The 13,560-nt window shown below is 33.5% G+C and overlaps 1 protein-coding gene across 1 annotated transcript; it reads left to right on the top strand.

The window, feature by feature from the left end:
- Window positions 1-7,149: 7,149 nt before the first annotated feature.
- LOC117931953 (alanine--tRNA ligase, mitochondrial-like) lies at window positions 7,150-7,690 on the top strand. Its single transcript, XM_034853020.1, has 3 exons — window positions 7,150-7,262; window positions 7,346-7,436; window positions 7,523-7,690. The coding sequence occupies exons 1-3, from the start codon at window positions 7,150-7,152 to the stop codon at window positions 7,688-7,690; spliced, it is 372 nt and encodes a 123-aa protein (XP_034708911.1).
- Window positions 7,691-13,560: the final 5,870 nt, after the last annotated feature.

The following is a 13,560-nucleotide window of genomic DNA, read 5'->3' on the forward strand; positions in this document are numbered from 1 at the left end:
CCGGCTCCCTTTCTCCCGTGTCCTCCCCCTCATTCTCCCCAAAACCTCTCTTTTCTTCTTCTCCAGAAAACCTTCCTTTTTCTGCAACTACACCCACTCCCCTATTCCCCCCGTCAGCCAGCATGGGCCGCCTCGCCTAATGCCAGTTGCATGCGCGTCTCCAGGCCATGCGTGGGAAGGTCTCTCCCCCTCTCTTCTTCACCACATGCCATGCAAAAGGAGAAGGAGAAGAAAACCCAGCTTCCTCGGGCCCCCCTCACTTCTAAAAGGGTCTACAGGTGATTTTCACAATTCTGTACAAAATAACAATGGTAGAGGTGTTTTTAATTCTAACAATGATGGTTTTACTCCCAATTATAATAAAAATAGGGGTAATTCTTTTTCTCGAGGTTGCTACAATGGTGGAAGGAATTCAAGCAATTAATGGAAGATGTCGAGGATAGAGTAGAGGTCGTGGTGGTTCTTTGAATCAAACTAAGCCACAATGTCAACTATATGGAAAGTTTGGTCTTGTTGTATTATAATGCTTGTATAGGTGGATTTTTTATAAGAGTATGACGGTTTTAAAAAATAATTTTTAAATTACCGTAGTGGGAAAAATAATTCTAAATTTATCATAGTTTTTTATAGGTAGGAGGAAGGGATTTTTTTTTTTTCGATTTATGACCTTTTAAACAAATTATATATATAAAAAAAATTGTCTTTCCAAGACACATTTCTAAATTTCCATTTTTTATATAAGAAATCGTCTCTTAAAGAGACAATTTTTTTTTTTCTTTTTTTAAAAGTGAGAAATCGTTTCTTGAAGATATAATTTAAAAAAAAAAAAAAAATTAAGAAGTGAGAAATCGTCTCTTGAAGAGACGATTTCCACAAAAAAAAATTTAAGAAATGAGAAATTGTCTTTTGAAGAAACGATTTCAAAAAATTTCAAAAAATAAAAGTGAGAAATGGTCTCTTGAAGAGACTATTTCCACAAACAATAAAATAAAAATTAAAAAATTAAAAAAATTAAGAAGTGAGAAATCATTTCTTGGAGAGACAATTTCCATAATAAAAAAAAAAAAACAAATAAAGAAGTGAGAATTTAATACAATTATTTATCTATATATTATAAAAAAAATAATACAATTTAATATAAATATACATTATAAATCCAATTAAAAAAATAATTATACTCATAAAATTATTTACAATAATACAATTATTAAAAATATATGTTATAAAATTAATGAATTTTATTTACTAAATTTAATATATAAATAATATACTAAATTTAATATAAGATAAATAATACTTATCTATTATTTTTTTATTTCACTTTGGAATTAAAAAAAAAACTATTATCAATTTTATGTGATAACTGAGTTTAAAAAAATGTTATTAATTTATTAAAAAAGAAAAAAAACAAAAAGTGAGAAATTGTCTTTTCAAGAGAAGATTTTCACAAAAAAAAGAAGAAAAAAAACTTCAAAAATCCATTTTTTCATTCTCTATTATATTTATACAATAATACAATTATTATAATATATATATATATATATATATATATATATATATATATATATATATATATATATATATATATATATATATATATATATTATAAAATTAATTAATTTTATTTACTAAATTTAATATAAGATAAATAATATTTATCTATTTTTTCTTTCACTTTGCAATTTTTAAAAAAACTATTATCAATTTATGTGAAAAAATGAGTTTAAAAAAAAAACAAATTTGTTATTAATTTATTAAATAATTATTTACAAAATAAATAATTTTGTTTTGTTTTAATTTTTAAATTAATTTTATTATATAAATTTTAAGATTTAAAATATTAATCTTTAAGTTAAAAATAAATATATATTATAAAATTAATTCATTTTATTTACTAAATTTAATATAAGATAAATAATATTTATCTATTTTTTCTTTCACTTTGCAATTTTTAAAAAATCTATTATCAATTTATGTGAAAAAATGAGTTTTAAAAAAAATTGTTATTAATTTATTAAATAATTATTTACAAAATAAATAATTTTGTTTTGGTTTAATTTTTAAATTAATTTTATTATATAAATTTTAAGATTTAAAATATTAATCTTTAAGTTAAAATAAATACATATTATAAAATTAATTCATTTTATTTACTAAATTTAATATAAGATAAATAATATTTATCTATTTTTTCTTTCACTTTGCAATTTTTAAAAAAACTATTATCAATTTATGTGAAAAAATGAGTTTAAAAAAATTGTTATTAATTTATTAAATAATTATTTACAAAATAAATAATTTTGTTTTGTTTTAATTTTTAAATTAATTTTATTATATAAATTTTAAGATTTAAAATATTAATCTTTAAGTTAAAATTTCATTGTGAAAGGAATAAAATATAAAAAATAAATTAAATAATTTTAATTGTTGTTAATCTTCAAATTTTTCTTTAAATTAATTCAATTAATTAAAACTAATAAAATTATTTTAGTTTGATATTTTTTTCTATTTATAAGATAAATAATATTTATCTATTACTTTTTGTTTATGTGAAAAATGATTTTATAAAAAAAAAAATTGTTATTAATTTATTAAATAATTATTTACAAAATAAATAATTTTGTTTTATTTTAATTTTTAAATTAATTTTATTATATAAATTTTAAAATTAAAATTATTAATCTTTAATTTCAAACTGTAAAAGGAAAAATATCTATATATATATATATATATATATATATATATATATATATATATATATATATAATTAAATTTCAATAAAAAATTCAACATTAACAAATATAATTTATTTTAGTATTAATCAATTTAAAAAGAAATAGTTATCGTTTGTATATTAACATATTTTATTTAGTAATTATAAATGATAAACAACTAAAGTAATTTGAAAAAATAATAAAATATTTCTTTGAAAATAATTTAATACACTTAAAATTAGAAATGATTAACTATTTTTTATTAAGAAAAAATTGAGAAAAATAAAATATTTTTTGGTTATATAATTTTTTTTTTATCTTTTTTCAATTTTTAATGTCATAGGTTCCAAGAAAATCAATCAAATAAAAAAGAAGAAATCATTTTTTCAAAAACTAAATATTCAAATAAAATCCTTGAAATTCAAATACACTATATCATAAATATAAACACCATTGTTTTCCTTAATTATCAAATATTTTTAATATTAAAGAATTAAAGTCACATACTATCATGATTATAAAAAACCAATAACATTGTTCATGTAAATGCTAAAAAACCAACAAACATCCCAACAATCAATAAAATATTAACATGATAAAAAATTAATTATTATCATGAATGCAAAAAACCAATAACCTTGTGTAGACCCCATTTGGGGCCTCATCTCTCAGGCAGCCTGTTTTGACAAGTGTCACAATCCCATAGGGCTACGTGTCACCTCGTGGTTGGTGGTCATAGAATCAGATAGTGGAATTGAGGAGCGAGTGAGAGTTTGACACGTGGCATGGAGATATTCTGGCCGTTAGTGAGGAGCATTTTCTGTTAGAGGAGATTCGTTGACGGGAGGGAGTGGTGGTGCTTTTTGGGAGGCAGAGCTGAGGATATTTTTGGAGGGGAGAAACAGACGAGAGTGAGGGGAGAAAGACTGGAAGTGGCTGGAGGCCAGGCAGCCCTTGGCTCGAGGGGAGTTGCTCAGTGGTTATTGAGGGTGAGAGAAGCATTTTTCTTCTGGTAGTTTGGAGGGCAACAACTGGGAAAGAACATCTCCAGGTACGTCTGTGGTAACTTCTTTGGACCATTTTCACTCACCCCTTTGTTATCTTTTTATCTTACATCCTCTCTATTTGTCTCTGGTTCTTATGGGTATTGGCGGATTGCTCAGATATGAGTGTGATACTGTGTTACTCTCCTTTGGTATTTGTTTATTTTAACATGGCTCACTCCCATTTTGTTATTGGTTTTAAACTCTTCTGTTAAACCACTAGTCGGAACCCCTGGATCTCAATATGAAAGGGGATCCCCCTTAATGTTTGGCTCACTCTGTTTACTCTGCCATGGGTACACTATATCTTGTTTTATTTCTTCCTCCATTCCGTATCTCAATCCATATCTTGGTTTCTGGCTCACGTTTCTGGATTTGTTTTGGACTATTGGTTTTGTGTTCTGGTTTGTGCTTGAGGGGAGAGGGTGGTGCTTTGGCTACTGCCGCAGATTCATGGTTCCAAGTGGACGAGATGCATATGAGTGATACTTCAGCCATTGCTTTGACTGGTCAATGAGTGAAAATTATAGCAACTGAAGTAATTTTCAGTTGATCGGATTTCTCTTCCATGGAATTCTCAGGCAAATCAATTTCCCTTAGCAAATGAGGTTATAATAAAGACTGCAGTTGTTCCTATTTGAGATCGAGCTTTAAATTGTAACAGGGTGCTTACTTAGAACAGACCAAGTTCTTTAGTGGCTACTATGCATTTGGATTTTCGCCTTGTTTCATGGTCACGGCTAGCAAGAAGGTGTAGTATTGTCATGCAAATCCCCTGGGTTTGAGCTTATGTTTTCTGAAAGATTCTATTAGTGTGTTTTGTGGCATCAGTGCACTGGGGATTCATTTGGTGATGATGAGACGTCATGGTCCATTCCTGTATACTGAAGCCAGGGATTTTTTTTTTTTTGCTCAAGCTTTGCCACCTGGACGTGTATTGCTCTTTGGTTGAAACAACAATTTCTGGGAGATGAGTGATACTGGTCCTTGAGGGTCTTGCACCGAGATACATTTGATAGGTCCCAAACTCAAATAATATAAAAAATTAGTAAATGAGTTTCTCTTCGGGTGAGAAAGTCCCACAAAATTCTGAATAGCAATTGATTATTCCCCTCATTGATATCTTCCGACTGCTTTAAATAAGCCAAGCCATACACGAAAACCGAAATAAAAGGAAAGTTGGAAATAGAACAATACCCATACTAAACACAAACCATGACTAACAGAAAATGACGTAAAACTCGCAACCACAACGCCACTACCACAACGCCAGTGGCCCAATCTTGTAGGTGACCCAGTCTACCCCAACTACATGCACTTCGCCTGTGACTCTTTCCACGTACGTCCCACGTACAATCCTGCATGCATGTCGCATGCAACTATCTTTCCACGTCCAACTTCATCCCAAATATTTGGGATTTGGCCTAAGGGCCCTTGCTGATTGTCGTGGCTTATCAATACCTCCCCCATTAGGTGGATCCTTGTCCTCAAGGTCCACGCTCAGAAACCTTTCCAACAGCTGTTTGGTGGGCTCCCACGTTGCTTCTTCTACTGGTAGAGTTTCCCAATGGACCAAACTCTCTTCGATAATCTGGGCTCCCTGTTTTATCCAGCGGCGATCTAGTATAGCCCGTGGCTTCAGCATGACTATCCCCTCGTATGTGAATGGTGGCAACTCTTCACTGTGGTTCACCCCATTTTCTTCGTTAGTGTTGTATCGTTTGAGTAGGGATACGTGAAATACGGGATGAACGCGCGACCCTTCTGGTAAGTGGAGCTTGTATGCGACTGGACCGATTTTCTCCAAGATTTCGTAGGGCCCATAGAAACGGCTGGCTAATTTCTGGTGAACTCTTTTGAAAACGGTTTGCTGGCGGTATGGATGTAACCTTAGCAGCATTCGCTCTCCAACCTCGAACGACACGTCTCGTCGTTTTTTATCTACTAGTTGTTTCATTCGATTAACCGAGCGGGTAAGGTTGGCCTTGAGTTGTTGGAGTAATTCATCCTTGTTTCGTAGTTGCTGATCAACTTCATGCACTGGTGAGAGGCCCTCGTTGTATGAAGGAATGGTGGGTGGCAATCTACCATACAATGCTTGAAAAGGGGTCATTCCCGTGGAGATGTGGTAAGTGGTATTGTACCAGTATTCAACCCAAGGTAAGTAGAAGTTCCATTTGCGTGGCCACTGATGTACAAAGCATCTGAGATACTGTTCAACACAGCGATTGACAACTTCCGTTTGTCCATCAGTCTGCGGGTGATACGCAGAGCTGAGCTGCAATTTGGAGCCCGACATCTTGAAGAGCTCTTGCCAGAAGTTGCTCACAAAAATTGGGTCTCGGTCACTAACGATTGATCTAGGCATCCCGTGTAGCTTAACGATACCTTCCACAAATTTTTCTGCAACACCCTTGGCCGTAAAGGGATGGGTTAAAGTAAGGAAGTGGGCTGACTTATTGAGCCTATCAACAACTACCATGATGGTATCCTTGCCCTGTGAAATCGGTAACCCTTCAATAAAATCCATCGTGATGTCATCCCATACTTGAGTTGGAATGGGCAACGGTTGTAGGAGTCTTGTCGGTGCCAAGGTTTCAACCTTTGCCTTCTGGCACACCATGCAACCCTTGATGTACTCCTGGACCGATCTGAGCATCCCTGGCCAATAAAATTGTTACCCTAATTTTTTGTATGTGCGCAGTATGCCTGAGTGTCCGCCCATCTTGGTGTCATGCATCTCGTGCATCAGCTTGGAACGTAAGGCAGGATCGGCTAGTACGATGACCCGTTCTTTGTAACGTAGTAAACCATTGCGCCACACATAGTGGCCGTGGGGCTGGTCCGCAGCTACCCGACTCATGTTTTGAATATACGAATCCTCCTTTGCAGCTCGCTTGATTTCCTCCCATATGTTAACCTGAGGAATAAAGATATTGTGAAGAACCGGGCTACTTTGTTTTCGTGAAAGGGCGTCAGCTGCTGAATTCTCACGTCCCGAACGGTAAGTGATCTCGTAGTCGCCGAAAGATATCAGTGAGGGGAATAATCAATTGCTATTCAGAATTTTGTGGTACTTTCTCACCCGAAGAGAAACCCATTTACTAATTTTTTATATTATTTGAGTTTGGGACCTATCATTGGTAGATCGCCGCTGGATAAAACAGGGAGCCCAGATTATCGAAGAGAGTTTGGTCCATTAGGAAACTCTACCAGTAGAAGAAGCAACGTGGGAGCCCACCAAACAGCTATTGGAAAGGTTTCTGAGCGTGGACCTTGAGGACAAGGATCCACCTAATGGGGGAGGTATTGATAAGCCACGACGGTCAGCAAGGGCCCTTAGGCCAAATCCCAAATATTTGGGATGAAGTTGGACGTGGAAAGATAGTTGCATGCGACATGCATGCAGGATTGTACGTGGGACGTACGTGGAAAGAGTCGCAGGCGAAGTGCATGTAGCTGGGGTAGACTGGGTCACCTACAAGACTGGGTCACTAGCGTTGTGGTAATGGCGTTGTGGTTGCGAGTTTTACGTCATTTTCTGTTAGTCATGGTTTGTGTTTAGTATGGGTATTGTTCTATTTTCAGCTTTCCTTTTATTTCGGTTTCCGTGCATGGCTTGGCTTATTTAAAGCAGCTGGAAGATATCAGTGAGGGTCTTGCACCGAGATACATTTTGGTAGAATTGCTAATAGTGATGCTGTATCATTGGCCGACAATGACGTTCCTAGCGTGTTAAGATATGGAACTTTTGTGTTTATACAGTTCAACAGGGAAAGAGATGGTTATCTTAAATCTCTGCCTGCCAAACATGTCAACGCCGGAACGGGTTTTGAAAGATTGAATTCCATTCTTCAGGGCAAGACGAGTAATTGTGATACTGATGCACTCTTACTCGTCTTTGACGCTATTCAACAGGCGACTGATGCCTGATCATATTCAGGGAAAGTTGGATCAAATTATACAGATAAAGTTGGCTCAGCATATAGGGTTGTCGCTGATCACTTAAGAACCTTTTCTTTTGTTATTGCTGATGGATCTTGCCCAACTTAGAGCACTTTTGACTCGTGGTTTGGGTATGGATGGGAATCCACTATGAAGGACGATGCTATTATGATGTTTGCCCGTTTTAATGATCAGGGAATTTGGATATGGCATTTTGTTTTTATCAAGAAACCCATTGGATATGGCATAAATGTTCCCTGCAACAGCTTCATGTCAATCAAGAAACCCATGCTCTGCTACAGATGTCACTTATCCTTACAAAATTGCGTATCTTTCCAATGGTTCTGGTGCACAGATTATATTTGGTTGTAGTGAGGACCAGATTGGCTCCTTTTTGGATGGTGCTACTCTCAATGGCATATTTGGGTTTGGTATGAGCGGTGTTCGTTCCTATCATTTTAGCAAAGGAAAGGCCATTATTGCTGGGAAATGTTGGGATGGGTTCCAAGGTTTCAGATGGTGTTACATGGAGTCGTCAACATGCAGCTGCTGAGCCAGAGACGTCGTCGATCTTGCTCGCCACTACGGTCGCTGTTACTATGAGCTCTCTAAAGCTCGCCTTAGCATGCTGGTTGTAGCAACTTCTGGGACTGGATTTGTTCTTGGCAGGGGCAATGTCATTGATTTTGGTGGACTTTCTTTTTGGACTTGTGCTGGTACCATGATGGTTGCAGCATCTGCTAACTCCTTAAATCAGGCATTTGAGATAAATAATGATGTTAAGATGCAAGAGAACATCCAGGCAAAGGATTTATATTGTGCGTGGAGATGAGTATGGTCATCCTAAAGATTCAATTTCACATCAACTTGTAGACTCTGGAATTTCGGAAGATAGTCATCTGAAGCCATGTGATATTGCCCAAACAGAAGACTTAGGTATTTCTTTTTTGACACGCTATTTGCTTGAAAAAATTCTCTTAAAATTACTCCCAGCAGAGTATACCAAACAGATAATTCAGAACCCTGGTCATCAAGGCCAACCGAGTTTAGAATGGTTAAGGTTGCCATGGAATTATTTGAAGCCATGTTGTAATGATCTCTCAGTGTCTTCTGGTGGCCCTCCTTCTAAGCCATTGAGCTTCGATCTGCACCAAGTTACGCAGGCGAGTTATGCAGCCGAGGGAACTCCTCATCATGTTCCCTCTGAAGCCAGTTCATCATGTTAGGCTGCCGAGTCTTTAACACAGCAGTTACAGAAGGTTTCTACCCAGGAAGAGGTGCCTCCCAGCCAGGCAATTCAATCTGTCTCTCCCTTCGGTAAATCAGTGAGGCTTCCTTTTCGTCCGGGCAAGGGAGTTACTGGTAAGAAGTGTATAGTCAAGGCTAATCACTTCTTTGCTGAACTTCCATATAAAGATTTACACCAGTATGATGTGTCAATTAATCCGGAGGTTACACCAAGGGGGGTGAACCGTGTTGTGATGGAACAACTGGTGAAATTGTATCGGGAGTCACATTTTGGAAAGCAACTCTTTGCTTACAATGGAAGGAAAAGTCTTGTACACTGTTGGGCCGCCTCCTTTCGTTTCAAAAGATTTTATGATAACTCTCATAGATGAAGATGATGGAACACGTGCCCCTAGAAGATAGAAAGAGATCTTTGTTTCTGCAAGCCCGACACCTATTATTGCATCATTGCTTGGCCACCTTGAACAGGTAGTCTTTGACCATGTGCTCTCTCCTTTTATTTCCTCACCCCCCCTGTTTTTCTTTAAATAATCCTCCTCATTCCCATTTTGTAAATAATTCTTCCAATTCAAGTTTTTAAATGATCTCAACTCCAAAATTTTCATCCTTAGAGTTTTAGGTATCAAAATCCCATTTTCAATAAAATTTGGCCACCATTTTCTTTCCGGCAAGCCACTGTCGAATTTTCTTTGCTTTTTTAAAATGTTTTAAATTAGTGTGAATTTATTTTCACAATTCCAAGTAATGGAATTTGCGAAATTGATTCACTAAAAAATAAACGGGCTTTGGTGGGGGCCCCATATAAGTGAATTTATAATTGATTGATTGTTTGATTGATTTAATTGCCATGCATGATTGATGTTATTCTACTCTATGACATACTCGAAATTATTTCTTAATTGTGCATTAACCTCACTTTTTGATAGCTTATTGTGGCTCGTCACCCAGGTACGTATCTATTCCCATTCTGGTCTTTCTATATACAAGTTTTGATTCTCATATGTGCATGATAGTTCCGGGTATTCATTGTTTTCCTCATCAATTGCCACATCAACTTCATTTTATTAGTAGGAACCTGTTTATAGAGACTTAGAGGGGTGATGCGGTGTTTACCGTACCTTCCCAATATGTAACCTGACCCCCAAGCCCGATCCGGTTTTTCGTGGACCATCTTTTCCGAAATAAGGAGTCACACTTGGGGTTTTCTTTTTTATTTTGTTTACCCTTTAAAAATAAAACAAAAATAAGTGGCGACTCCAAGTCATTTTTCAAATAATCAATAAATCATTTTTTAAAATGAAAATTGAGCTCGCCATCGAGTAGGAAACGCATGAGCCGAAATGCGAGGTCCACACCTTATTCATATGAACCATCAACAAAGAAGATATATATATATATATATATATATATATCAACCAATAACTTGTATTAATATTTTAATCCTAAGTAATCGACAACCTATATTAATATGTTCAATCTCTAAACAATCACACATATTCAAATACTAAATAATCAAAGTTCAACTACTATCATGAATAAAAAAACCTAATACCTTGTCCATATGTATAAACTAATAAACCAACAAACATCCTAACAATTTATAGAGAAATATCTCACACAATTAATATGCAAAATATTCACATCTATATATATATATATATATATGTCTATTGTCAGCAAATTTTTCCAAAAGTTCATAAATGTTTCTAAAGGGATCGAGTTTTTTTTTACTTGTAAATATATTTTCCTAATTTCCTATGATCCAACTAAATTAATGTTTGTAAAAAAAAAATACATTAATTTATAGAAAAATATCTCCAATAAATACTATGCATATATATGTTTATTATCAGTAATTTAAAAAAAATTATATATTAATACAAATAAAATACATCGCTTTAAAGTTTATAAATATTTGAAAATGGATATTTATTTTAGCTTGTAAATATATTTTCCCAATTTCCCATAATTCTTCTAAAATTAATGTTTCTTTCTAGAATTTTGATAAAGAATTTACCCAAAATATATATAGTTGTACGTTAAACTGAAAGGGTATTAAATTATCTGTATTCAAACGTCAAACCTGGGAAAGAAATTCAAATTTTCCTTCTATATAAAATCAACTAAAATATCAAACTTAAAGTATTGGTAAAATAGTTTTCAAGAAAATAATGATATATAGAGGTGGTTTGAGCATCAATGTTTGTCGTTACATGTCTTTAATTTTGTAAGGAGGTTGCCACGTGGTTGTGATCATTTTTTGGTAAATTAAACATACAAGACTCCATACAACTTATACAAAATTATAGAATTCTTGGTTTTCTTCTTGGGATTTATACATATAAAGTAAATGTATGTCATTGCATATGCTATCTTAAGATTTCGTGTTCATTGGATAATATAACAAAATATCATATACTATCGAAAATAATATCGTAAGACATACATTTTGAGGTATATAGTTTTTGGGCAATTTGATGGACGTGAATATAAAAATGATATTGTTGTGAGTCAACTTGAGTTGTATTTTAGAGTTGCTATTGACCGTCGGTACTCGTACATAAGTAAGCAATAATGGTTTTAAAATAATGTGTTCTAATGTGCTACATCAATCCAGGCCAACTTTATTTATCTCCGTTAATTTTATGTTCTGTAATTTTGGTTTAGCATTTGTATATGTTTTGAATGAAGTAGGAAAATTCCCCTAACAATTGAGTATTGAGACTCCAATGGTGGAGAAGACACAGTTAAGACTTTGTGTCTTGATTTAAAGGTGGGATGGAAAAAAGCAAAGGCTCGGCCACCAAGACTCATCACCTATAGCCCTTGAAAGATCTCTTGCAAAAAACACTAGCAAGGTTGGATCTTGCTTTGGATTTCCTACACGCTATGTTTGGTTTTGAATGGTAAAAAAAGAAAAAAAATGTCAAGGAAAATAGCTTTATAATGTTTAGTTTCATTATGAAAAATATAGAAGAAAATCAAATATAATTAAAATTAATTAAAATTTTATATATTTTAAAATTATTTAATTTTTATATAATGAAGGAAAATAATTTAAAAAAATATGTAGAAATGATTTATTAATTCTAAATCTATTTTTATTTTCCTTTGTTTCTTTCTCTCATTTTCACTCAAATTTTCCATGAACCAAACATAGTCATATTGAGAATTAATTTAGAGAACAAATGAAAGATGGTTGAAATTTCGAACCACACCAATGCAAGAGTTTTCAATAAAAAGTGTTTGAAAAGTGGTGTGATTATTGAGTTTTGGAGATAAGAATTAAATAAGAAAAGCCTAGTTGTCCTTCTTTAAATACATTATTGTAATAACTCGCACATAACCATGTAGATATTACCTACTTTTGACCTAAAAGAGTCATCAAGACTTTAAAACACGTTTACTTGATTAAGAGGAACTCATAATAATATAGTATTAGAAACTTTCTCCCCTATGATATCACAGACACCCTTCATGTAGATACAACGTCCTCATTATGTCTCATATGATTATAGAGTCAAATAGACAAAGTTAATGATTCATACATATATAGTGTTAGGAACTTTTTTTCCCTATTTGAACAGGGGAGAAAGTTCTTGACATTATACGAGTCCCTCTTAATTTACTAGATGTGTTATAAAGCCATGAGGGTCCCTTTGGATCTAAAAGGAATGATATCTACTCAGTTGGGAATGAGTCGTTATAAATAGTATTAGAGCCGATATTTCGATGTAAGGGTTTGTTTGGTCTCCTGGTCCCATAATCCCATGGGACACGAGAACGTTGTATTTGCATAAAAAGTGCTTGTAATATCCCACATCGGATAACAGAGAAAATTATTAATACTATATAAATATAGATTTTTCTTAACCTTGTAGATGTATTTTAAACCTAAGAAGTGCCCCTTTGGGCCCAGAGCAGTAGAAGTGGGTCATTACACATTACAAAACCTTAACAATAAAATTTGCATGTTTCCTTGACTTATAATTAAATGTCAAGTTGATCCACATGTCTATGAAACTAAATCTTGACTTAAGGAATATCTGTCATGTTAAGCTCATTACATGTGAATATGGATATTATTTTCCTCAAATTTCACATTTTGTCGAGGTAACGATCAAAATACTTGTATAAGTCGTGGTTATTGTCCCTTTTAATATCATACAAGGACAAATATGGACTTCAATTAAGAAATTATCAATCATCATATATCATGTAGTAGTAGTTCTTTCAAAACAGATCTTAAATGTTTTTATGAATGACTATCTCTCTTTTAAGGTTCACATTTTTAAACATTTATGATAAGTCATTTTATACTTAGGAAACCCTAGGGATCAAATACGGAGAGTTTTTCCATTAAAAATATTTTGAAAATCAATTTTTTAAAGTCAAAGTCGAAGTGTTTGAATGCTCTCTCCCATGCATCTCTCCATTTTTGCCATAGTCCTTCAAAAATCTTTACGTAGGCATTTGAATGTTCTTCGTAATATTTCAATTAAGCTTCGTCTAAACCCAACCTCACATAAGTATTTACAATGTAAAACTAGGCCCCAACACGAACTAAATCGCAATAATTAAGAAGGAACATCATTAACTCCAAATCAATA

Source organism: Vitis riparia, chromosome 15, assembly GCF_004353265.1.
Source record: "Vitis riparia cultivar Riparia Gloire de Montpellier isolate 1030 chromosome 15, EGFV_Vit.rip_1.0, whole genome shotgun sequence".
Classification (NCBI taxonomy): domain Eukaryota; kingdom Viridiplantae; phylum Streptophyta; class Magnoliopsida; order Vitales; family Vitaceae; genus Vitis; species Vitis riparia.

Bases quoted from the DNA above. Each gene is read 5' to 3' on its own strand.
- LOC117931953 (XM_034853020.1), top strand. From the start codon at position 7,150: ATGCGACATGCATGCAGGATTGTACGTGGGACGTACGTGGAAAGAGTC. The intron at 7,263-7,345 runs GTAATGGCGTTG...TTCTATTTTCAG, and splicing joins ACTGGGTCACTAGCGTTGTG to CTTTCCTTTTATTTCGGTTT. The intron at 7,437-7,522 runs GTAGAATTGCTA...GTGTTTATACAG, and splicing joins TTGCACCGAGATACATTTTG to TTCAACAGGGAAAGAGATGG.